The sequence below is a fragment of the Lacerta agilis genome, chromosome 15, assembly GCF_009819535.1.
Source record: "Lacerta agilis isolate rLacAgi1 chromosome 15, rLacAgi1.pri, whole genome shotgun sequence".
NCBI classification, from domain to species: domain Eukaryota; kingdom Metazoa; phylum Chordata; class Lepidosauria; order Squamata; family Lacertidae; genus Lacerta; species Lacerta agilis.
In genome coordinates, this window is record NC_046326.1 from 13,371,627 (window position 1) to 13,399,195 (window position 27,569).

Sequence of the window (27,569 nt, forward strand, 5' to 3'; positions counted from 1 at the left end):
CATACCCCAAGGCAGCAATATCTTTCATTGTTCTTAGTCTTGGCTTGTTTTTCACCCTCAAAGAAATAAATTGATTACTTCTATGTTGTTTTCAGAGTGGTGGGGCAACAGATTCTGTAAAATGAGGTTGCAGATGCAGGTTGCAGAATGCATCCCAGCAGGAAAGGGTCTTCCAGATAAAATGGCAAAGGATGACTGCAAAGGGTTAACCTACCCTCAGGTGGTGCAATGGGTCAGTGCAGCTGGCTGTTAACCAGAAGGTTGGTGGTTCAAGCCCACCCAGGGATAGCTGTGGGCAGGATTCCTGAATTGCAGGGGGTTGGAGTAGATGTCTCTCTGGGGTCCCTTACAACTTACAGTTCTGTGATACTCACGTTGAATGTCAATGGTGACAGAGGTCTCCTTTCCATTGGGAATGGCCTTGTTGGTGGCTCGGCAGACGATGGTCTGGCCGTTCTCAATGTCGGATGGGGAGACAAAGAGTGTGCTCATAATGCTCTCTCTCTTGCCGTCACGAAGCACTGTCTGCAGAAGAAAAGAAAAGTTAACAGTTACCACTTTGGGGAAGAGATGACCGATCTACAGCAACGTGTTGCAAGTTTTGGAACAGGACCAGCCTTTGGCTTTGGAACTGCACCTATTGATTGAAAGACTATTTCCTTGCATTTTCATTAAAATAAATGCCGAAGGCAGCTAACAAACAGAACACTGTCAAACCCAACAATAAAATACACATGCACACAACTAGCTAACTATAAAAGAGACAAAAGGGAGCAGATAAAACATTTCAATTACCAAGACAAGGAGATTAAAAGTGAGAGCTCAACATGCCAAATGTGTCTTGGAATGCCATCAGATCTGGGGGGTGGGGGGGGTAGACAAACCTCCCTTGGCAGTTCCAAAGTCTACCTGTAACCTACTTAATAAGCAGTTTCTGCAACAATATACGAACCAAACCACAGGCATCCTTCAAAATCTGCACCACTCCAAATTTTGAGGTGCCCTTCTCCAACCAAGTCATGTTTACAAAAACACATGTGCATTTTAAAAAATGCATAGGCCTATATTTAAGAAAATAACATTTTTAAAAATGCCATCCTCTGGAGCCAGACCTGCCACCTTGCATGAATTTCGGATGTTTGTCACTTATTCCAATGTGCTCTTTCAGTCAGCACGTTTAATCCTGTCTAGTCAGACAGGCCAGGCATATGAATAAAACAGAATATTTAAAAGCTCATTAGCACACCACACTGAAGGTGCTTCTGCATGCCTATCAAGAGGGCACCCGTGTCTGTGGTGCTCCAGAGCCAACCCTTCACACTTCCAAATACCAGAGGTTGCCCAGGTGTGCTCGCTGGGGAGCTGGAATTCTAAAGCCTTGCCTTCCCTGTAATGCTTTATGAGAGGAGCAGGAACACGGCTTGGCACAGAATTAATCTGCTGTCAGATTTGATCTGAATCTTTCACTTGGCTTCCTGGTAGCTACACCGGGCTCTGGGAATTGAGATATACTCAGCCCAGACAGGTGCCCAAGTGCAGGTGGTAATGCTCACCTGCCTGGGCCTTTCATAAAGCTATTCTGATCCCATGCTAAGCAGACAGTGGCGGACCTTGGGGTCTCAAATTTCAGTGGTGCCCCATGCAACGCCAAAATTCGGTGCCTTCTCCCGCTTCTAAGTCATAGTTGCTGTGTCCCCTGTGCAGCCCTGGAGGCTCAGTGCCCAGTGCGACCAAACTGGTTGCACTTCCCTAAATCCGCCTCTGACTATGGGACCCTGCAGGGCTTGGTAAGGCCCCAGGGAGACAGCAGCCATTGTGGTGCCCTCTAGAAGGTTTGGACTACAACTCCCATCATCCCCAAATGGGGGCTGGGAGCATTGTAACATCCGGAGAGGCTCACACTGGCTACCCCTGCCTCTGAGAAGTTTGATTGCGACAGACATGCTTCTCTGTGGACACATGCAGTTTGGCTGGAGAAGTGAGTGTTTCTGGGCATGTGCAAAATGACAACAGCAGCAATTTTTATTTTTATATTTTTATTTGCCCTTCACCAGGAAGGTTCACCCTTCTGAGTAATACCCCTCCCCACTCTCTCACTATATATAAGGGTCTGGTGACTTCTGTTTCAGTGTATCTGAAGAAGTGTGCATGCACACGAAAGCTCATACCAAGAACAAACTTAGTTGGTCTCTAAGGTGCTACTGGAAGGATTTTTTGTGTGTGTTAATTTATTTATTAAAGTTGCAAGTCACTTTGTACAAAAGAAGAACTCTTATAGCAACTTAACAAATAAAGTCAATTTTTTTATAATTTTAAAACAATGGTTTAACAATTTAAAACTGCAATGTTTTTAAAAATGCTTTCTGTTTGTTTGTTTCTGAGCCACTGCATATGCCCCCTGCCCCACAGTAAGAACATAAGAACATCCTGGATGGATTAAAGCAAAGCAGCCTTCCCCTCCAATCAGTCTCACCCAGCATGGTCAATGGCAAGGGATGATGGGAACTGGAGTCCCAAAGATCTGGAGAGCACCAGGTTGGAAAAGGCTGGCCTAACAGTTCATTTGGGACGTGGGTGGAGCTGTGGGTTAAACCACAGAGCCCAGGGCTTGCCGATCAGAAGGTCAGCAGTTCGAATCCCCGCGACAGGGTGAGCTCCTGTTGTTCGGTCCCTGCTCCTGCCAACCTAGCAGTTCGAAAGCATGCCAAAGTGCAAGTAGATAAATAGGTACCGCTCTGGCAGGAAGGTAAACGGCGTTTCCATGTGCTGCTCTGGTTTGCCAGAAGCGGCTTAGTCATGCTGGCCACATGACCCAGAAGCTGTACGCCGGCTCCCTTGGCCAGTAAAGCGAGACAAGCGCTGCAACCCCAGAGTCGTCCATGACTGGACCTAATGGTCAGGGGTCCCTTTACCTTTAACAGTTCATTTAAACCAGGGATGGGGAACTGGTAGCCCTCAAGATATTGATGGACTCCAGCTCCCATTATCCTTGACCACTGAGCATCTTGGCTAGGGTTCATGGAACTTGGAGTCCACCAACATCTGGAAGGCCATGTGTTTACCATCTCTGATCTTGACCAAAATTTTGCTTCCAGCAGTGACAAACCAATGGTTTGGGGGGAAGCTGCCCTCACCTGGCTCCTGATATTTAGAGGCATACTGCCACTGAGCATGGAAGCTCCATCTCAATATCCTATCTAATAACCATTAATTTTGTTTAAGAAGCGTGGCTCACAGGAAATCTTGATCAACTGCCCTTGCACACATCTTAATATATTCCCTTTCTCTACCTTACGGACATACCCAACTGTGTACTTCCTGGCTGTTTCTCCTTGCCCTGGATAATCAGCAAAGTCTTGAGCTCGAGCATGATTTGAGGGCACTGAAAAACCAACCTGTTTGAGCTTTCTTGAGAAGTTCTGGGTTAAACCATCTGGAAGTGACTGACTTTCCATGCAATGGAATTTTACTCTGTTTTGATAGTACAGTACCCATTTCATTCAGCGCCTTTTGGATTGACCCACCCATTGTGCAGCTTTGTAAATGCAACTACATAGATCTCAATGTACCAGGCATGGCATTACCTGAAAGGACTGAGGGAAAGCACATACAACAGGAACATAAAAAGCAGCCTTGTACTGAGTTAGTCCATCTAGCTCAGTATTGTCTACACAGACTGGCAGCAACTGGCAAGGGTTACAGAGAGCCTCTTCCAGGACTATCTGGTGATGCCAGGGATTGAACCCAGGACATTCTGCATGCAAGGCAGATGCTCTACCACTGAGCTAAGGCCCTTCCCCTAAACAGGCACTGGCAGGAACTACTACACAAATCACATGCTATCCATTCCAACCTGCTGCCATTTTGATTCTGTCCTGATTCCCCCAAAGCCAGGAGGAATGCTTCTACCTGGGCTGGCTTTTAGGATGGTGGAGTTCACTAACATCATGCTTATAGCTATTTAACTGGACTTTAATTGAATTTTAATAGATTTTTAATGGGACATGCAACATTTTATAATATTTATAGAGAATATTAATCTGTTGCCACCCCTCCCAAGCCTTTGGTAATGAGGAAATGCAGCACTGAAATAGGAAGGCAGTTTTATGAGGATTAAGCAAGATGACAAGTGGATGCATATTCAAGTCTACAGGAAGAGGAATTTAGTAGGGGGCAAATCCTGGGGAGTGTGAGCCACACCTGCCCATACAAACATAAGAAGAGCGCTGCTGGATCAAGCCAAGGGCCCATCTAGTCCAGCACTCCATTCAGAGGCCAACCAGATGTCTGCAAGCACAATTGGAGGGCGACAGCACTCTCCTCACCCCCTGCAATTCCCAGCAACTGGTACTGAAAGGCATACTGGCTCAAATAGTGCAGGTAGAGCTGTTCTTTTGGTCTTATGCTGGCTTCTTTCTCCATCCTCACTTTCACGGCTTGCTGCATCCCATTCTTCCTCCAGGAGGGAACAAGCCTACAAAAAGCGGAGGCGGGGAGCAGAGGAGCATCCAAATGCAAAACGCTCTACCAGAACCAGAAAAAAAACACAAAAACCCTTCTCTTGATAGACTTGCATATTAATGGGCTAGACAGGAATTAATTCCATCCAAGTCAGAGGAGTGGGGGAGGTCAGCCCTTTTGCCGTTCTAATTAGCATCGGCTGCTGCCCGAGATTCCGGGAGACAAGGTCAAGCTGTGGACTTAATTGTTCTGCTGTGTCCACATGGCATTTGGGGAAGAGGAAATGTGTGCTTGTTGTGTTGATCAAGATTACACAAGAAGGGGGGGGGAGGGAGGAAACACAGGGAAGGGATTTGAAATCGCCACTGCACAAACAGTGCCATCATGCTGTGCTTTTAAAATCCGTGGTCTTCCACTCCCCCCCACCCCCACCCCCGCATCTCACACCCACCTTCCTTCTCCTGCAGCTTTGGTACCCAGCAACCCATTGGCCATTTTCTGAGAGATTGCTGATGGCAGGAGAAATGAAATGTCTTAGGATTTGGGTGCAATAAAGCAAGAATCCTCCTATAATACTGCAGGCAAATCAGATGGCGGTGAGAGAAAGGTCACGCCGCTTATGCAAATCAGATGCTGGATTCTCCGATAGCAAGCAGAAGGCCTGGAGGATGAGGCTGGCTAATGCAGATGAAGCTGCAGGCAGGCAACAGAGGCGGCCTGGACCAGAGCATGCTGCAGCTAGCCAAGGACTGAAATCCAAGAGACGGTTTGTGCATCTTATTTTTGCAAAGGAAGGATATGGGATTTTGTTTCTGCCTTCCTCTCCTGCCCTTGATCCCTGGCCAGTGTTAGTGTAAACTGATCAACATGCAAATCAGCTTTTCGAACAACCTCCCTCCATCATGAGACTGAAAACCCACACTATGTTCACTAACAATATGATAAGGTTGCTGGGCTTTAGTCATTGTTCGCTCTGTGAAAATGCACTGAGTGCGTTCATGGCTGCTGGCCTCATTCAAGATTCCTGTGCATTCATCAGAAGGTAAAAAGGTTTTAGGAAAGGATCGTGGTTCAGTAGCAGAGCATCTATGTACTTTGCACACAAAAGGTCCCAGGTTCAACCCCTGGTATTTCCAGGTAGGGCTGGGAGACACCACTGTCTGAAATCCTGGAGAGCCGCTGCTAGCCAGTGTAGAGAGTACTGAGCTATGTCTTTGACTCAGTGTAAGACAGCTTCCTATGTTCCTAACAGAATATGCACATGCACAAATGTATGCATATAGGCTGGATAGCTCAGTTGGTGGAACATGAGACTCTTGATCCCAGGGTTGTGGGATCAAGCCCCACATTTGGTGAGAGATTCCTGCATTGTAGGGAGTTGGATTAGATCAGCCTTTCTCAACATTCGGTCCCCAGATGTTTTTGGCCTACAACTCCCATCATCCCTGACCATTGGTCCTGCTACCTAGGGATGATGGGAGTCGTAGGCCAAAAACATCTGGGGACCCAAGGTTGAGAAAGGCTGGATTAGATGATCCTTGTGGCTCCTCCCAACTCTACAATTCTATGGTTCTATGCATGTAGGTTCTCTGTGCGGTTGGAGACTCAATTCAGGGTCCCTAATTGCACATGGTCATTTGAGCAAGACTCTTGTGACAGCCTAAACTGGGTTCTTAGATTATAGGTCCAAGTGCAACATTCTGCTGCAGAAGGGACCTGCACAATTAGGGATGTTTGGAGGCATTGCTTTCCTTTCTGCCCTTTATTAGCAGCATGCAGCACTGTTTCCATTTTGCTTCAGTTCGGCTTCTGCCAAGAACTATTTTATGCACCTCACTGTCCTCTGTGACAAAATTACACAATTTACATAGCTTATGTAATGAATTATGCAAATTACATAAACTACATAAATTACACGAAAGCTCATACCAAGAACAAACTTAGTTGGTCTCTAAGGTGCTACTGAAGGATTTTATTTTATTTTTTATTTTGTTTTTACATAAATTACATTGTCGTTACATTATTCCACTCCATTCATTTTAGTGCAAAAGAAACATGTTGCAAATGGGGAGGGATGTGATCAATTACATATCTCTCAACTGTGGACTGAAAGCAACCATGACAAGAGGATCTCAGCAACTGAGTTGGAGAATACTGAGAAGGATACTGACAAGCTGGAACGTGTCCAGAAGAGGGCAACCAAAATGGTCAAAGGCCTCAGAAACGATGCCTTAAGAGGAACGGCTTAGGGAGCTGGGTATGTTTAGCCTGGAGAAGAGAAGGTTAAGGGGTGATATGATAGCCATGTTCAAATATATCAAAGGATGTCATATAGAGGAGGGTGAAAGGTTGTTTTCTGCTGCTCCAGAGAAGCGGACACGGGGCAATGGATTCAAACTACAAGAAAGAAGATTCCACCTAAACATTAGGAAGAACTTCCTGACAGTAAGAGCTGTTCGACAGTGGAATTTGCTACCAAGGAGTGTGGTGGAGTCTCCTTCTTTGGAGGTCTTTAAGCAGAGGCTTGACAGCCATCTGTCAGGAATGCTTTGATAGTGTTTCCTGCTTGGCAGGGGGTTGGACTGGATGGCCCTTGTGGTCTCTTCCAACTCTATGATTCTATGAATAAGGAATCAGGCATTCAGGCAGTCTGTAAGCTCATTGGGGCCCAGATTGTGGGACGAACATGGGACAAATAAGCCAACACTGGCAATTTTAGATTCTATTTCTGTTTTCATTGGAATTCTGCAACATTCCTACCAGCTCTTTGGCTCACTTCTGCTTTGAAATCTGTTGTTCATGAAAGCTGAAACATCTGGAAATTGATGTCAGAATTAGTTATCCTTTTGTCTTTCCCAGGAAGTAATCCATGTGCAGGATGAGACAGGAACATAGTACAAGAGGGTATTAGTTTATTGAAATATGTTGTCCATTCCATACCATAGGCTCAGGGAAGGTCATCATTTTGTTAAATAAAAATACAAATTCATATATTAAAAATGTGTGTGTGCTCCATTAAAGTGTATGTAGTACAAATTAAAATCCAATTAAACAGGCATAAAAATAACATTAACTGGCCTACTCCTCTGCTGCCTTAACTCCAGTACCCTAAAAGCCATCTCAAGATAAAAGCATATCCTAAAGCTTTTGGGCAAAGCAGTGTGCTTTCATAATTATGGAGATACCACGAACAACCCCTTTCACTTTGCCTCCTTGCAGTGCAGATGTGGCAAATAGTTTCTACCAGCCCTACTTTCTTGGAAAGGCTGTACCCCAGAGCATGCACCTTGCATGTGGAGGATCTCAGCATCTCTAGGTAGGGCCGCTGGAATTCTGGAGAGCCATTGCCCATCAGTGCAGGCAGCACTGAGCTAGGTGGACCCATCTGACTTAGTCTGACTCCATCTAAGGCAGCTTCCAATGTTCCTATGTCCATCCCTAGGAAAGGGCAGGTTGTGATCCTACATCTTTTGAACTCCCTCCTCCAAAAGTTTCCTTTGGCCCCCTGTGGGTTTCAAACAGATCACTTGAAGTTTTTTTTTTTTTTATTCCATCAAGCTTTTCAAATATTTTGCAGCTGGCTCACTACATTTTAGCCAGGTACGTTTTAATGGGTGGTTTTTAATACTTGCCACATTAATGTTTCAATCCCAGTTATTTATTTTTTTAAACTGCCTTGTGAGGGCTTGGCCCTCAAAGGTGGGATGCAAAGAAGATGCTCTACCACTAAGCTAGGGCCTTTCTCCAAATATTTGGATATAAATCTGCACTCAGACTATAGCAAAAACTTCAAGATGGCCAAAGACAAAGTTGTGCTTGAAAGGTATGAAGGTGATATGGGCATCTCAGTGATTTTTGCATATAAATACAGAGAGGTCACTGTGGTTTCTTTTGCTCCCTGTGCTCTTGCACTTCTCACCTGCCTGAGAGGCACCTTGGTGGCATTTCCAGCAGAAGAATTTTCTTTTCAGTAGAAACAAACTCTTAGAAACTAATATAAATGCTGCACTTGGGCACAGAACACTCTTTGAGAAATTGTAGCCTGGTGTCAAGCTCACAGCAGGGGACGTAAGGAGGCTACACAGACTAGCTAAGGCCTCCACACCTGCACTGGAGACCATTTTGCCCTGAATAATGTTTATTTTGTCAAAATGCTTGCTTTAAAAATTCTGTTCCTGTGCTCGCTCACAATCCATTTCACCAAGCTGCCTGCCATCACCTCTGCCCATATGCAGAGGCAGTTTCAGGCCATCTGAGAAAGCTTGTAATGTTATTGCTGCAATTAAAATGCACTGGCAGCCTTATAACCAATGTTGCTCGGGAATTCTAAGAAACAAACAAACAAACAAAGATGACTGCAGTTTTGAAATTAGTGGTTTAAATCCGTGCAGTATTGGTCCACCATCTTGTGTCAAAATGGTATCCATTTATGTATCTAAACAAGGGTGAAAATATGCTCCTTGATCTCAGAAATCATGTTGCTAAATTTGGTTACAAGCTGTCCAAATGCTCTGCAAACAGAGAAACAAAGCACTTTTCAAAATACATAGTAGAAGGGGAGTTTCTGATGATTAGGAAAATAATAATAATTTCCCTCTCTATACTGATTAGTATAGAGTGCCCTTCTCTCTATACCAATTAGTTTCTGGGCTCAATTCAATGTGTTGGTTTTGACCTATAAAGCCTTATGTGGCTCAGGACCCCAATACCACAAGGGCCTCTTTTCAGTGGCTGGGCTTTTATATGTGTGTGTGTGTGTGTTTTATCCTCTACCTTTCCCCTCCCCCCTTTTCTTTTTCAAGAGGGGTGACCCTGCTAACTTTTACTGTTTTTGGTGCAGCAGAATCTAGAAGCATTTATTATGGCACAAGCTTTGGGGGACTTCAGTCCATCAGATGCATGAAGTGTTATCCTGAACGACAGGTATATCACACACACACTTGGTTTGTGGCAATGGGGATTGTAAACAGTGAGGTCAGAGGGAAATGAAACAGAGAAAAGTACAAGCATTGATAATCATGTAATAAACTGCGGCCATTCACAGTTGATATCCTGGCAATTAACAGATACAGTGAGACGCTTAAGAAAAAAAATCATTGATCTCAATTCAATTCAATCAATCAATCAATAAACAGCACTGAACCTCCTGCTGTATTGTGATTTAGCAGACCTAGAATTCTAGTGTTAAGCAAATTAACAAATACAGTGCGATAAAAACTCCTTCCTCAATTCAATCCACAGCTGATAGCATCAAACTCTTGATGTGTTGTAACTCAGCAGACATGGAATTCTATTGCTGTGAAACAGGGAGAATATCTCTATGTCCCACCACAAAAAGTCTTCCCAGTCTAGGATTTGGGCATTTGAGACAACTTAGCTAAGCGGGTCTAGACTGGGTCAATGCCTGGTTGAAAGACCCATTGGGAATGCTATGTGTGGAACCTTGGGTTACATGATGGAAGATTGTAGAAAGATTTTTTTTTAATACTAATAATGTGACTTGAGTTCTCCTTGTGAAGGTCCATCTCTAGGTCAGCCAAGTCATCACCACCTGGGTGGGTCTTAGCTGTCCTCTTTGACACCCACCCCGACCCCAATTCCAAATCTCAGGCCCTTACCTTGGAATAGGTTGCTCCATTTATTACTTCTCCTCTCCTCATCCAAATAATGGATGCTGCTGGTTTAGCATTGTCCGCATGGCAGGTCAGATTCAGAGGATCTCCAGCTCGCAGACTAATGACGGGCCCTCCGATAATTATGGGATCATCTGGAGGCACTGTAAAGAAAACAGAGCTTGGTCCAATTTATGAGCTTCAAAACAAAACCCACCAGATTAGAGAAAGGGCATAATATACCAATCCAAGAGAACAAGCATGACACAATATGCTGAAATCCACACTTGATCTGCAGAATGAATCAGCTAATCTGAGGATGCATAAAAAAGAAAAAGAAAGATTGCTTCTGGCAGCATCAGCACCAGCCATGTCGCCAACAGTACAATAACACGGTGTTGTACAATAGGGGTTCACTGAACTATAGTTTCATAGTAAGGCACTTCATACATGGAGAACTTGCTGTAACCCAATAAAGAGATGTACACAAAGGGATTTAAAGCACATTGTATAACATGCTTTGATCACATATTTGTTCACCCATTCAAGGCATTTGGTTAAAGGGTGATACAGAGGGTGAATTTTCTCCTAACTCAATACTTCTTGTCTGGTGCTGCTGTTATTCTAGTGCACACAATTCCTGATTTTTGAGGTCAAAATGAAAAATGTGCATTTATTCGGGAGTAAATCATCCAGAACTTGAAACGTGTGCTTTTGTGGGGAAAGCTTCCATTGCGCAGGGTGTGGATTCCAGTTTGGTATGCGAATGTGGAAACTAAAACATGGGGGGGAGGGATTTATTGTAGATTGTGAATACAGAATTTTTATTTTTATTTATCTTATTGTTTAAAAATAATATGAAAAAAAGTTTCTGTGGTTAGCTGGGTTACCCTTTGGAGTTCATGGGAAATGCTGAACATGGCTGCTTATTTCTCCCACCTGTTCAGCCCCACCCACTCTCTTTACTTTAAAAAACCAAAAGATTGTAAGGATCTTGCTTCACGTGTTAAAACAAAACAAGGAGAGGGAGAGGAAATGTGATGTAGGTGTGCACCCTCTTATTCTGTTATTGCAAGAGTGATTTAGACTTACTGTATTCCCAGTACAGCTTACATGGGCTGTACTAAGCTGGAAGGGTAAACATGTGACAAAGTTGAATCTTATTCAGTTTGATTGATTCCTGCCTCCTAGTATTTATTCATTTACTTACACATGCTGTGACAAGTTCAGTTCCTTATCCCTGCCCAAGGCCCCCCAGGTTCCTCACAGCCCCAGACTGAGTCTTAACTCCAAACCGTGAGTCCCTTACTCTTAACATTTGGGTCCTCTTTTCATCACTGGATCCTGTGTTTGTAAGGCTGCTTCCGTAACAAACTTCCTACAGCTCTCCTACCTCACCACTGGGGTTGCCCGATCCAGATCCTGCTCTTTGTTGTTGCTTCTAACCACCTCCTCCCTTTTGCTAAAGCTATCTTCTTGGTCTAACCTTCTTTCTGCCTTCTCCAGGCTCCTACCCTCTTTGCCCAGGACTGTCTCAGCCGTGTCTGAGGATCAGACCTGCAGAGGCAAAAAGATTCCTCACCCCAGGTATTTAGGAGAAGAAGGTGGATGTCATCAGAGGGACATGCTCTCCATCAAGGCTGTTGGTTGAAATCAATCATATTTAACAGCCTAAGGTGTTTAGGGAACAAAGAATCTGATTTCCTTCCAATACATTACTAAGTGTACCAGCTTATTCCACAGACGTTCTATTACTGTTTCTACACTAGACATTTATGGTATCTGCAGGTAGTCAACAGACAGTTTAGGCTTGGGATGGGTTTTCTTTGCCGAACCTTTATTGTCTGAGCAAGCTTTAGATATGAAAGCAATAACATATTTCCTCCACTTTATTTATTTACCACATCGCTAACGGGCTTCTCCTGCTGAGGTGCACACATATTACTTTATGAAGGCCGGGGGCAGCAGCTGTCATTTAGTCCAGAATGCAAAGCAAGAGATTTGGTCTAAAACAAAGAACAGTGGTGTATAACTAGATTATTTCATTCTATTTGAGGCATGAATCAGAGCACTGGGCGACAGCTTTCGCAGCTGAAGCCGTGAATATGTTCATGTAGCTCCGTTTGTGTGGCTGTTCCAGGAGGATGTGGAGCATCAATTTTAGGTTGAAACGAGATGTTACAAGAGTCATCAAGAACCCACTGCCTAGAATCACTTCTCTGCTATTTCTGGTAATGTCTACTGTAACATCATGCTCAATAGGAAGCAAGCACTGAGAGCCCTGCATAATTCCTTCAAATTGCGAACTCGGGTGGTTGAGCACCGACATTTTTGCATGCAGAATGGCAGTACTGATAAATAAGAGGCAGGGATTAGCATGCCTGGGAGAATTCTGAGGTATGTAAAAGTACTAAATATAAGGAGGAAAAACCAAATCGAATGCGCACCAAGCATGCTCAGTGGTTTCCAGTAGCCACAGAATGTTGGGTGTCAATTGTGCAATTCCGTTAAGAGGTAATGATACTGTGGCTTTTTGTTCCAGGTCTCACTTCTCCTCTGTCTCCCCTATGATTCAAACTAATGGGATGTATCCAATGCTCTTGTGCTAGCAGACAGGTGAGTTTTAAAACTGTGCAACAGAGGTCACTAGCTGTGCCAGCAGAAACTAATTGCACAAAAAGAGTGTGCAACCAAGTCACCAGCAACCTACTCATGCATTCTCTTGCCCAACAACTTTCCGCTGGTGCCAAACATTACACCAGCAGAACAAAGATAGGACTTTTAACTAAGTGATTTTAACTTTGTACTACCTTAGATACAGCCCGATTTGTTTATTTTAACAGATTGTCCTAATTTGTTTTAAACCTTAGGTGCATCGTGCACAGTTCTTTATTTAAAATACCATTCATTGCCATTCCCTGTTGCCTGAAATATGAGCATTGGTCTTATTTTCTGCACAGAGCTTGATTTTGACATTCTTCAGATTAAATATCATTGAACCACACAAGTCTAAAATTCTGGGGAAACCAGTCAGGCCAGTAAGGAAACCTCTTAACAATAATAGGCCAGAGCAGGTCATGTAGTATTCCCGAATCTTTTTCTTTTTCTTTTTTAAGCATTCAAAAGCCACTTACTTAATGATCTGAGCAGAAGAGGATTCTCATAATGATTGGGAATAGGCCCACCAATAGTCAACAAACAAGTCCGAGGAAGGTAAAATAAGAAGCCCTAAACCCAACTTTTCAGCAACGGTGGAAAAACAGTTCTTTATACTTATTAGCACAATTGCAGGGACTATATTTTAATTGTGTCACCTGCCAATCCTTGCTTAATAAACAAGTGGCACTCCTCATCTCAAGGGAGGTTCTGCAGGTATCTCTCTTATCAAATAAGACTTTGCTGTGAATTTTGACTCAGATGACATCAGAGATCTTTCATCCTTCCTCTAGAAAAAACCTCCATCATTCAAATTGCCATCTTGACAGCTAACTAGGAGTGTGTGTGTGTGTGTGTGTGTGTGTGTGTCCATCCCACATTACAGGGACAAAAAAGAAGAAGAAGAAAAGCATTTTCAGAAAAGCTGAGGCCTGGAGAGTTTATAGCACCCATGTGCCACTAAATTCTTACACCGCCATATATCTACGTGTCTTTAGATTTATAATCCACTCTTTCCACTTAGGCTCAGAGCAAGAAGCAACATTATAAAAACAAGCTAACACCATAAAATTAGTGATGGGCGAATTCCCCTTGGCTTACCTCAAAACACATTTTTTAGAGCTTTCAGAGACATTTTTTTAAAAAGCTTTAAGGTCCCCCCCCCAAGTATTCTCAAGGAAAGCTTAGAGGAAAACGAACAAACAATGGAGGGCACACGCCTTCCTTTTGAGTTGCTTCTACCCTCCTCATAAACAGCACCTCCATCTTTCAGAAGAGAGGAGGAATAAGCAGTACTGAGGAGAGCTTGCTAGAAAGAAGGGAAGTATTTTCAACCTCTCTTTATATGAAAGGGACACTCCCAGGCATTACAAAATAAAAAATAAAAAAAATCCTTCCAGTAGCACCTTAGAGACCAACTAAGTTTGTTCTTGGTATGAGCTTTCGTGTGCATGCACACTTCTTCAGATACCAGATATTCTTCAGATATCAGACTATGGCAGACCAACATGGCTACCTACCTGTAACTCCCAGGCATGTTCAAAAGTGTCACTTCCTGCAGGTAATGTGGGGATTGGAATTTGCTCTGCCTCCAGATTCAGATTCTGTTTTGAGCCAGAACCACATCATATCCCTCAACTGTCCTGTTTTAAGTGGGACATCCCAGAATGAAAGAAGCTATCCCAGTTTCTGATTGGAGATCCTGGAATGTCCTGTATTTTGGTCCAGTGCTCTGGCATGAATCAGCTGGCTCACACCAGAGCACCAGACCAAAAAAACCTTCTTTTTTTGTCTCACCCTTTTGTGTGAATCAGCTAGCTCCTGCGAGAGCTCAGGACCAAAAAAGGAGCGGGTTGTTGGAGTGGAGTGTATGCCACATTTGAAAAGATCTGGGTGTCTGCTTCCAGACAATGAAAAGGATACTAGCCCAATTATAGTTATAGTTATAGTTATAGTTATATGCTAGGAATGGATGGGCAAATCTGTAAATATCTGTTTCTCATTTTTCCAATCTTAGGTTTTGTTCTCCACATCACTTTGCAATTTTTTAAAAAGTCCTCATGAAAATTCACCAGCATTTTAGGGCAAACTTCCCCTAATGTACACATTTTTGTGCAATTTTTCCTAATACACACTTTTGCAAAGCAATTTTGTCTAATATAAACCTAAGAGCTTTCTGGAGCAATCCAATGGTCATCTAATCTAACATCCTGTTCCCACAGTGGCCACTTGAACACCTGCTGAAAACCCACAAGCAGGACCAGAACACAAAAAGCATTCTCCCTTACTGTGGCTTCCAGCAACTCTCTCACTGAGCTATGATTCTTCTCTGTATTTACAGCCTTTCCCCTGATGATGGGGAACTGGGGAGCTGGATACCTGGGTCAAGATGCTGCACCTGAGGTGAAATGGGATATGATTCAGGTGGGCTTTTTGTGCTTATGTATTTTAAACTTCCAGAAAGGTGAATTGCTTATAGCACAGATGAGAACCAATTTAGAATATAAACACAAACTTTTAAAATTACACTATTAAAATAACATTAAGTCTCTTCATTAGAATACATGTGCGCACACACTTTTCTACCTAGTGAAAACATGGAGCCAATACTGACCATAAGTGACCACCAGACAAGTGTTCAGACCTAACTAAAATACGTTTATTAGCTGTGACCACTCACTCTAAAGTATCAGAAATTTCACAAGAAGCTTTCTATTACTATGCTGAAATTAATCTGAAACCACTACATTTGCCAAAGAGTGCATCATGCTTCAGAGGTGGGAATCTGGATCTCATTTGTTCTGACTAGTAATATGTAGAGATGAGCAGATTATCCTCCATTTCTTCTTCTTGATCTTTCCTACCTGAAATTCAGCTTATCCACAAAGATTCATAAACTTAATTTTTGAAATGCACCAAGTTCCTCCAGCTCATTTCAGACTTTTTGCCCATTGACACTGATGTATATTGCCGAAGCACACTGCAAACAAACAAATAATATTGATAGGATTGCATATATTATGGGTGAGGGACCTTATGTGCTCCATGGGCCAGATCCTTATTGGGCTTGGCCTCATGGGCCAAATTTCGCAGGTGGATGGGATCACCAACCTGGCAATCGCATGACATCGCAATAATGTCATCTGCATGACACTTTCAAGTGCCAAAGTTGGGACTTCAAAATACCTTGCAAGGCACTGTTAAAAAGAAGGCTTTATTTCCTTGTTTTAGCAGGGGTTTCCCTGGATCTCCTCCTAAAGTAATGGTAAAATACCTTCTTTTTCAGCAGGAGAGTATGATGCACACCTTCCTCCGATTCAAGGAGGAGTGCATCTGAGATTTGTCTGCAAAATGGGACTCGCCCATTGCTTTAGCAAGGGATCCTATGCCAGTTTTCATGGAATTCCCTGCTAAAACAATGGTTAAAACCCCTCAATTTTAGCAGGAGATCCTGATGCACAACCCTCCCTAAACAAGGAAGGAGTCTTAGAATCCTCTGCTAAAAAGAGGGTTCTTACGATTTTAGCATATCTCTCACACACACAGCTTTACATGGAAACACCACAATGGTTAAAAATCCCCCTGTTTCCACAGGCACTTCTGATGCACACCCCTTCCTGATTCAGGGAGGCACATGCTTTAGAATTCCCCACTATGGGGGCAGGTTCCCATTATTTTAGCAGGGGATTCCATGCAGACTTGCATGGAAACCCCTTCTGAAATGATGGGGGGAACCTTCTGTTCTAGCAGGGAATTTCGATGCATGGGATCCTGCAGAACTGAGCAGGATCTAAACCTTCCCTAGTGCCCATCTGATGATGTCAAGAGCAGGTGGGTGTGGTTTGAGGAAAACGGCTTTGCAGGCCAAGTTAGACCCCCCCCCCCCGCCGGGAGGAAAAGTGATATATAAATGTATTAAGTAAGTAAATAATGTAGGGGCATGTGAACTGCACGAACTGAAAGCTCCAGCAAACTCTACAAACTCTGCAAATAGTAATAGTATCAATTTAGTCCCATAAATAATAGCTTCAGCCCTATAAATCAGTGAACTATATGTGCTCCCTATTGAAAAAGATCTCAAAGTCTTTTCTCTGGTGTGTTTAAATGTTTTTCCATAAGCAGTTCTTGAGTAGAGGTTCCACGAAATCCCCTACTTTCAAAGTCCCTGTGAATCTGGAGAGGCGCAATTGATAGCTCATGTTCTTATGTAATGCTCTTTTTATCATGATAAACATAATATTTTTACTCAAGGATTTTTATGGAAAACCCCAGGACAATCAGATACATTTTTATCCTTTTCTACTCCTTTCAAATCAGAAGGCATCCATTTCTTTCAGGGTGTCTAAACATTGTGCTGCTGCATATAAAAAACCCCAGGGGTTAATTTTTGCAAACTTACAGTTTTGTTTTCTATGCCTGGCATTCTACAGTACGATACAGTTATTAGTAATTTTACTGTTATGGTTTTCTATTATGTTTTGTTTGGTATTGTTTTGTTTGGTATTTGTTTGTTCTTTTTTAATATTGATTGTGGTCCCTTCCAACTCTACAATTCTTTGAATCTATGATTCCGTGTCACTGACCATAGTCAAGAGATTGATTGACTGAATAAGTTGAATAAGAATAAAATGGGAGGATTCCTATTTCATCATGTCCTGTACAGAAACAAAACAAGTGCTGGTTTTGACCTACAATGCCTTAAACAGCTCAGGACCTCAATACCTCAAGGACCACCTGTCTCCATATGAAACTACCTGGACCTTGACGTCATCATCTGAGGCCCTTCTTCGTCTGCCTCCTCCATAAGAGGTCTGGAGGGTGGCAACATGAGAACAGGCCTTTTCTGCAGCAGCTCCCCATTTGTGGAATGTTCTCCCCTGTGGGGTTCGGCTGGCGCCCTCATTATACACCTTTAGGCACCAGGCTAAAATGTACCTCTTCAACTAAGTCTTTGGGTGATTAACATTCTATACCCTTTAAAATATGTTCGTGGGAGAGGGAGAAGAGTTATTGCTTTGTTTTGTTCTTGTTCTTATTAGATGCAGTCATACCTCGGAAGTCGGATGGAATCTGTTCTGGAAGTCCGTTCGACTTCCAAAATGTTCGGAAACCAAGGTGCGGATTCCAATTGGCTGCAGGAAGCTCTTGCAGCCAATCGGAACCCACGGAACCCACATCGGATGTTTGGGTTCCAAATAACGTTTGCAAACCAGAACACCCACTTCTGTGTTTGCGGCATTCAGGAACCAAAACGTTCGATTCACAAGGCGTTCAACTTCTGAGGTATGATTGTATTTAATATTCCTTATCTTGTCTTTTTATGTTTTGAACCACTCTGAGATCTACAGATGAAGGGGCGTATACAAATTTAATGAAAAAAATTCAAAATTCAAAACTAAAAAAATCTAGGGGAATGTTTGCATAAAGAGAATTCCAGATGCATCCCTAGTAATATATGGATGCAATGCGGGCAGCTTATTCCTTACTGAAAGCATGATGTCTGGGGAGGAAGGTTTGGGATGGAGAAGGGGGTTCATTCTAAGAGTCATCTTTGTAGGACACACATTAATCCAATTGACAGGTTTTCTTCTAGGTTTTAAATACAACCACTTAGATGCTGCTAGTAATGTTAATGACAGCAATAATCTTCCCTGAAAGGGACAATAATTGCTGTATGAATAATAATCAATATTTAGCTTCTTCTTAAGAGGATTTCTAAAGGCTTTGCACATTTTATTGCACTAAGTGTCGCAAAAGTATTAGACCCATTTTATGAGTCGCAGGAGAGTGGGGGAGGAGAGAAGGACTTAACCAAGGCAGGAAAGCAAGCTGAGCAAAAATCAAGAAGCAATTCCATGGTAGAGCAAGGCTCAGCAGAAACCCTTTCCTTATGTTCCCCTTCTGGGTAACAGAATTGACTACTGGGGCAACAGAGAGAGTGTAATGAGCATTCACACTTTGCATTGTGGGTGCCCTTTGCGGGATCACACGTGGTGCTACAGTTCCCAGGGAGCTTACTGGCAAACGGGCTGGCTTGCCTCTCAGTGCTAACTTTTGGAGTTTCACAACCAGCCTCAGCAGGGGCGTCCTACCTATAGAGGCTAGTGGTGCGGGGCGCCAGGGTGCCAAGTTCTGGAGGGTGCCAGGGAAGAGGTGGAGTCTGAACGTGGCCCACCTCCGCCATGCCGCACTGAAGCAGCGCTGTGCCTGGCGCCTCTGTCTGCTGTGGGCACCGCGGCACGAAATGGCCAGCTGAGCCGGGAGGCGCCGCGTCCAGCCTCTGCCTCTTCCCCACCAGAGGAGCCGCCCTCCAGCTGCTGCCTGTCTCCTCCAGCCCTGTCCTCCTTAAAAAAAACTTTGGGAAAGGGGGGGGGAGGGAGCTTTGCATCACGGCGCCGGATATGCTTAAGATGGCCCTCTGCCTCAGTAATCAAGTTTATTGCTGGGAGGTGGGGCCAGCCCCATTTATAAATAGGGGGTGGAGTCAACAATAGCCAGGCAGTTGGCTCAGGAGATTCACCCTCCCTTAGTTTAATGTTTCTTGTTTGCAGGTTAACTTTTCCTTCCTGATTAGCAGGTGCTGCTATGGTCTTTGACTGGTTGCTGTTGAAGGACTGGGAAGAAATTTTCCTGCATTGGCAGGTTTTGTCTTCCCCGTAGCAATTTGTCATAACTTGGGCGGTTATGGCCTTGGGTGGAATCCATTCCAATCCATAGGCAAATTTGGGAAAATGTGATTTTGTCGTTTTTATGTCAAAAGTGGATCAAACTAATTCCTTCTCCATCCACCACAGAGTCAGTGTTTACCAATCTCCATGCTGGTTCAAACTCCACAACCCCCTCCAGCAAGATAGCGATGGGCAGGATTTGGAGATGTGTCGAAAAACACCCCAAGCCTGATAGTCTTACTGTGAAAAGAACTATTCCCTTCAGGAACCTCTTGGGTTCAAACGAAGTAGCTCTCCTCTTGGGCAACTGAATACTTATGCATGCTTATGAAATGGCATGCGTTTTGACTGTGGCCAACTCAGTTCTGAAAGTTCACAAGTTTAAAAAGCCTGTGGCATGCTGTGTAAGATGGCAACAGATCCAAGTGTGGAATATTCCCATCTCCCATACACTGACGCAACCACCTTGTTTTCTAAGCTTTTGTTTGATGCCTGCACTGGTCTATTGGATTACCCGGGAGTTAGAAGAAGCTGATAAACAGATAAGAGTCTCCCTCGGAGAATGAGGCCTGATTACATCTTTCCAAATAAGTGGTTATCATCCCCCAGTTATTCATGTAGCTATGAATTATTGATTGGCTCCCAGCTCATTAAAGAGGAGATCCAAGTGAGGGGGAGGGGGAAATGGGATGAATAGAAATCAGCAGCAGCTCTTAACATCTGTAAGTTGGCGAAATGATGGTAACTCATTACCTCCCTATTCAAAGTCCATCAGAGGAGAAGAAGAGAGAGATTGAGAGAGAATGAACACAACCGTTGTCCATTATCCATTCAACGCAGACACAGGTCTGATTTTTTATTGAGAAGCTATGGCGGTGGAGGCTGGCCTCCTAATTTTTAATCACACACACACAAAAGTTAGCTCTTCTGCTGTTCATTCTGAGTTTCAATTTTTCATATACAGTATGTAAAAAGTCAGAAGACGTTGTTTCACAAAGCAGCGATCAGGTTAACATTGCGAACATTTGCACAGGTGGGCTATTCAAGGACAAGATAGCAAGACCCGACCATTTCCATGTACTAGCAACTGGATCGTTAAAGCTATGGTTTTCCCAGTAGTAATGTACGGAAGTGAGAGCTGGACCATCAAGAAGGCCGATCGCCGAAGAATTGATGCTTTTGAATTATGGTGCTGGAGGAGACTCTTGAGAGTCCCATGGACTGCAAGAAGATCAAACCTATCCATTCTCAAAGAAATCAGCCCTGAGTGTTCACTAGAAGGACAGATCCTGAAGTTGAGGCTCCAGTACTTTGGCCACCTCACGAGAAGAGAAGACTCCCTAGAAAACACCTTGATGTTGGGAAAGATGGAGGGCACAAGGAGAAGGGGACGACAGAGGATGAGATGGTTGGACAGTGTTCTCGAAGCTACTAACATGAGTTTGGCCAAACTACGAGAGGCAGTGAAGGATAGGCGTGCCTGGCGTGCTCTGGTCCATGGGGTCACGAAGAGTCGGACACGACTGAACGACTGAACAACAACAAGCAACTGGATCATAACTTCAACACTTCTGATGGGTTACAGCATCCTGCAATGTATCTGAGGAGAACAGGCAAGGTTAAGGGGCCACAGCGTTCTGTCCTGCAATGCCTTGCCATGCTGCTTCTTGACCCCCAGGATCTATCCATCTAAGGGGGCAGCCACACTTAGCCAGAAGAATTCACCACTATACACACCAAGAATGTTTCATTCAGTTTATGTCAAACTGGAGCTCTGTCTAGGGCTGAACTGTTGATGAGTGTATCTCCTCAAAATACAGCTTTCAAGCTGCAAACACAGTCTTTTCATTTTTGAAAGCAGGACCAAATGTCTGCAGAGATTTGAATGCTCAAGGCAGGATTCTAAGAAACTGAGAATATACAGCAGAGGTGGCTAAAATTACATCCCACATCTGTCCCCTGCCCCCAATTCAAGATACCCAAAAAGATGTTGCTTTAAATTTTTTCATTGGCTTTGCCCACTTTTGGTAATGGGCTAACGAGGCTCTCATCCCCCCCAAAGTCAGCTAGCCCTGGTATACAGTGCACACCCATGACTGAAGACAACGATGACTGGCCATGGGGGTTCTTGCTAGCTTGAGGAATTTGAATTCCTTTTTGAAATGTCTTAATCCAGACCAATTGCTGCTGAATTTAGCTATCTATTCACTTTTGCACTTCTCCCAGTGTGGAGATCCCATTCCAGACTGTTTAAACTCAGTTTGTGCTGAAGTTTTTGGTCAGACTTTCTTTTCTAAAAAGTGATTTCACTGGGTGGGGATAAAGTGAAAATGCCTCCAAATTAATTGTGGTGGTGGGATATATTATCTGAAATATCTTGGAGTGGGGCTATGCTACCTGCCAAAATAACAACATACAAAAATTACAAGTTGGGAGAGGTAATTTATTATAGGGCAGAACTGGTCCTGTGCTTTAGGAAGATGTTTTCACTGAATATATTTCTTACTACAGCACTGAGAGTTGCCCACTCCAGATAGCAGCTGATCAGCACTGTTATATGTTTATCCCAGTATTACTAATTAGTCATTATTATTTTATTGCTTTCCGTCATGAAATAGCCAGCTGGACATCACTGCTGCCTGAGACATTCTTAATTATTATCTACATTTCTTTTGAATTGCAAGTCGTTCCCTGGAGACAATCCCCTTTTTGAATGCAGAGGCGAGGGAACGAGGAAATGACACCACACAACAAAATCTCCCTCTAATTAATTCCGATTGCTGTCTTCTGCATCACATTATCTATCAATTTGTGCAACATGCCTTTTCTTTTTAGGAAAAAAAAAGTACTAACGGAACTATCCCAGATGCTCATTAATAGAAAATGGCCACATGGCTGCTGGAGGGGAAACGTATATACTGAATCCAACTCCCCCCCCCCTTGCTTGTTTTCAAAGAAGGTGGAGAGTTTGGGGAGTTAGTATAATCAAAACATGTATATACCGCTTCAGTAAATATACTGGAGCAGGAGTGAGGAACCCGCAGTCCATGCACAGGTGTACCAAAACAGTGAGAACTAGGCCTTAGTGAAAGTCATAGAGGGCAGTGTTTGAATAAGTACAACCAGTTCATTTCTTCTTTGCCTTTGGAGCCTACGTGTGTGTGTGTGTGTAGGGGAGCTCTGATCTGGTCACAACACCATGTTTGTGTATTCATGCATTGTCTTGTAGGCTTGTCAACTAGGCATGTTTCCTCTCCAGGAGACAAGCTGAGATGATGAGGGCACCACCATGGACTTGCTCTGTATCACTGTTCACAGATCCCACCTGTCATCTGCATAAAGTCACTTGCTGTCTTCAAATCTTTTAGATGCGTTGGTTTTCTTCCTTTGGAAAGGCTAAAAGGTTTTTGTTTTGCCAAACTCTACTTTGTCTGGTATGTGCATTCCTATGCATATTGGGCCCAGACCTGGCTTCTACTTGATGTAATCTTAATTTATATCATGTACTTCAAGTATGAATTGACTGGATACCCAACAATCCTCTGAAGGATGATGCTGAACAGATCTGAAGGAAAGCAGCTGTTTGATCTATATTAATGACTCTATGTAAATAGAGCTGTTGGGTGTGTGAGTGAGAGAGAGTTCAACAATAAGCTCAGTTTTCACAATGAGTTTAGCAAAGCAAATAATTAATTAGCTCCTGTACTTCTTTCTGTGAACAGGCACTCGGCTTGACTTCGGAACATCCCATTTACAGTTTAGCAACTCTCCAGGTGTGACTTCCCTTTGAAGCTGGAGTTCAACTTTCACTGTACCCAGGTAAAGGAAGGAACCATCCTTTCCAAAACAGGTGAAAAAGGGACAAATGAACAAGGCAGGGCTCCAGTCCTTCTACAGCTAGCCCTAATTCCTAGGGAAATATTTTATATATACAGGTATGCCCAGGAATGGCAGGGGTTTACCTAGGGGTGTGGGAGAAATTCAGTGCAGTGAACCTACCTAATTCACACTTACTGAAATAATTAATACACAAACTTAAACACAGCCGCCTTCCGAAATTTGCAAATCTCTGAATTTAGCAGTGCCATATGCCAGCCAACTACTGTTTACAAAAAAACACATATACTAGGATAGAGTGTGCATAAAAATGCACAAACTACTGAAAATACTAGGGTTGCCATACGGCTGGAATTTCCAGGACATACCAGAATACTGCAGTGTCTGGGCCAAGATCAGCTAAATGTCTGGGATAATCTGGACGTATGGCAACTGATGTCAGCAGTGTCACTCAAAAACTTCATTAAAAAAAATCTTGTGGTTTTGCTGCAAAAGCTCAACAACTTTGCCAAACAAAAAAAAAGAGCAAGCTTAAATCAGTCTGGGTTTTCACTTTTTGAAATATGACAACCCTTAAAAAATAGAAAGTGGATTATATTGGGGAAAATTGCTTGCAAAGTTGTGTAGTGTAGTGAAAACTGCATAAACACATGCAATGGTATGTTTATTCAGAGAAATTCACACTAAAATGCTGATGAATTTTAGGAGGATTTAAAAAAATAAATCGGCAGTTGTGGAAATCTGAAAAATGAGCACTCACACTTTACGTTGTGGGTACCCTTTGTGGGATCATGCTCGGAGCTACAGTTCCCAGGGAACTTAATGGCAAACAGGGACTGGCTTGCCTCTCAGTGTTATTATTTGGAGGTTCACGCCCAGTCTCAGTAGTCAAGTTTCATGGCTGGGAGGTGGGGCCAGTTCCATTTATAAATAGGGGGTGGAGCCGACAGTAGCCAGGCAGTCGGCTCAGGAGATTCACTCTCCCTACTCTCCCTTAGTCTAATGTTTTCTTGTTTGCAGGTTAACTTTTCCTTCCTATTTAGTGGGCGCTGCTATGGTCTTTGAGTGATTGCTGTTGAAGGAGTGGGAAGAAATTTTCCTGCATTGGCAGGTTTTGTCTTCCCCGTGGCAACTCGACACAACTTTGGCGTTTATGGCCTTGGGTGGAATCCTTTAGTCTTTTCTTCCATATAATGGGTGTGTGTGTGTGAAGTGGGGGCTGGGAGGGATACACGCCCAAGGCCTAAGGCAAGGTCTTCCTACATTCAGAAGTTTAATAATGTTGTGGCCTAATTTAATTCCATAACACGTTGTCAGAGTCTTTTATTCCTTTCCTATGATCCGTGGGAGCTGGGGTTGTCATGGCCTGGTCACGCAATGGAATTTAAGATGAGGAACAAGATGTGCAGATGTGTCCACCCGTATTTCCATGTGGAGGAAACCTCAGATAATAACCCTGCATTGAAGCCTCAGTTCTACAGCAAGCTTAGCATCATGGTTAAACCTGCTCTGTGTATCTTTCCTCTCCTAGCTGCTGCGACGCCATTTCTCAGCCTCCCTGCAAAAGCTTCTGGCTCACTGTTGCATGTGATAGAGCTCTTTCTTTGCAGTGATTCACTGAAGGTCATTTGTTTGGAAGATCTCTTGATGACAATAAAATGTAGCATGTGAGGAACAAAATAATCCATTATTCCTCTCCCAGCTCCCAATGCAATAACCAGCCCTTGCCTTCATGCACGATCCCACTGTGCTGTGATATTATGCAAATGAAAAGCATTAGACCAGTTGCATAACATCCATTGCTTCCCTTTCTTTATGATTAAAGCTGGTGGTCTGTGGGGGTGATGGATCTCTAGCACTGTTTCCCAAACGGCTGAGGAATAAGGCTCATTATTATTTGAATTAAAAATGAAAGCACACATCACCCTTACACTGGAAAAGATTTACTTTTAGAGTGTGTAAGAGGGAAGCCCATCTCTCCTGCAATTCTGCTTGAATCACATATCTGGGCATGCAGAGATGCAATGGACAGCCTCCTCCAAGTCCATTGTGTCTATGCATTAGGAGTAATTGATCTGAACGCACCTGAGGTATTGATACAGGTCGCTTGCAGAATGCCACAATTTTGGGGTGGGATTTAATCATATTCCAGGAAATTAAAGCTGAACAAATCAAGCTGAATTGGGAGTGCTTGAGAAACAAACCCGCTCCCCCTCCCCCCATGAATGGATTTCTTGCGATAAGGAAAGTGACAGGGAGATGCACTGCAGAGTGTGGGATAGCACTTACTTGGCACAACAACTTCAGCTAATCTCTCCTCAAACAAATTGAGATGAATGCTCAATAAGTAGTTAATGTGGTCTAATCTCTACACAAACATATCAGGCTGAAGGCTCATTAAACAAATTGTCTGAAAGTGACCACAGAAGAAACATTTGCCCACCACACTCCCTGGACCATGGCTATAAGGAGCAGACTCATTGTTTAGGCCTTCCATGAGCATGGAGGGGGCAGTTGCACACCCCCATTCCTGATCAGCCATAACCCACAGCTGCCCAGCTTTCATTTTCTGAAAAGGGCAAGTTTCGCATGGTTGTAGAACCTGAGATATGAGACAAAATGTACAGCAGATTTATTCTTATAGGTGTGCAAGAAATCAGCATGCTTCCTCACTTTCAGTGTTGTACTTTGGCCCACCGACCCACCCCGAAAACGTCCTGTATACGTCCATGCTAGCCATCAGAAATTTTGTAGGGCGGGGTCTAAGATGTAGAACATAATTGCATTTAGCCTGATACGTTTAATCCCACAAGATGCCTGAAACAGGAGAAAGAAGGAAGTGGGGTGGTTTTGTTCTCTCAGTGCTACATTCACTTCAATTCATGACATGGGAGGGAGAAAATGGGTTGGTATGAGGTTTTTTGCTAGAAGTGGGTGGAATCCTATTGCACCCTGTCCCACCTCCGGCTCTGGTTGTGTCAACGATGAAGGAAATAAAATGTAATTTTTTTGCATTTAAATACAAGGGCCAGGTGCTTGTCAGTGCTTGCTGCATTCATTGGCCATAATGTGGGAAGGTGGGAGGCAAGTTTAACTTTATATGTCAGTGAGCATTTCAGTAGAATCCTGAATGTATACTTTCCTTCATCTCCCCACAATTAATAGAGATTGTCATCACCACCACCACGATCATACCTGTCCACATTCAGTGTCCAGCATAGAAACAACAGCAGAAGTTATATTCAGTTTCCCCCCCTTAAATAAATGTACAGGGGTACTCTCATTTTCCTAGTCATATTGAAATACTGCCTCTAAATGAGGCCAAACCTAGATTCACAAAATGTTTAGGGGTATGCTTACCCCTGCGCCCCCCCCCAAAAGCACTGGTTATATTATATTTTATGGTGGTGAAGAAATGAAAGTCTTCAAGCAAAACTGTTTGGCTACTGACTTCTTCAGCCATCATGAAGTGAATGCAGACGCAGAACATATGCTGAAAGTTCGAGAAATGGCCTAGAATGTCTCCTTATCCTAGCTATGATCCTGAGAAAGAGATAAGAGGAGTCCTCAGGAAGCCTCTTTGGGGAGAGTGGGTAACAGGCCTGCCAGAGCCTTTAATGATTTCATTCACACACTTGCCAAAGTACATGTTGGGCAAAAGATTCCTGCCTGCATTGCAGGGAGTTGGACTAGATGATTCTCATGGTCCCTTCCAACTCAACAGTTCTATGATAATATGATTAGAGTGCCTTCTGGTCTATAGAATTACGCGCCTAGTCAATATTTAGTACCTGGACTTAATATGTTTTTGTCAGGGATTGCCTGGCTCCTCATGAGGAGAGGGAGAGGGGAGGCCCTACTCGGGAGGAGAGCTGGAGCAAGGGTATTCCTTGGGAGGAGCAAGGGGAGAGAGGTCCTCCTCTCGAGGAGGAGAGGGACAGGAGGACTACTCGAGGGGAAGGGCTGTTTGGAGGTCACGAGGAGGGCAGGGAAAGAGGTCCTCCTCGGGAGGAGGACTGGGAGAGCAGCTCTTCGCGTGAGGAGAGCCTTCCGTTGACGGACTCCTTCTCCTCTAGCATTTCCCCTGAGCTCTCTCCAAGGGAGGAGGAGGTGCAGGGGCTGGGAGATTCTGGGCAAAGACCCAGCACCGCCAGCCAGAGAGGATCTGAGGAAGAACTGAAGAACTGCCGCTTCCGGCGCCAACACAGCATCAGGGGATCAGGAGGCACCACAGACGTCGTTTTAGGGTGCCGAGACTTTGGTGCTGGCCGGGAAACCGCAGAGGGGCACTTCCGGATTCTGCAAGTGACTGAGTGGTCATGCTTTGAACTAGCTC

At 43.7% G+C, this 27,569-nt stretch overlaps 1 protein-coding gene across 2 annotated transcripts in view; it reads right to left on the reverse strand.

Moving 5' to 3' along the window:
* KIRREL3 (kirre like nephrin family adhesion molecule 3) overlaps positions 1-27,569 on the reverse strand; it is a 761,063-nt gene that overhangs the window by 164,018 nt on the left and 569,476 nt on the right. For both annotated transcript variants that reach the window (XM_033171779.1, XM_033171780.1), the window contains 2 exons: positions 10,080-10,237; positions 375-525 (listed from right to left, as the gene is read on the reverse strand). In XM_033171779.1, the coding sequence (XP_033027670.1) occupies positions 375-525; positions 10,080-10,237 (309 nt within the window). The remainder of the gene's footprint in view (positions 1-374; positions 526-10,079; positions 10,238-27,569) is intronic.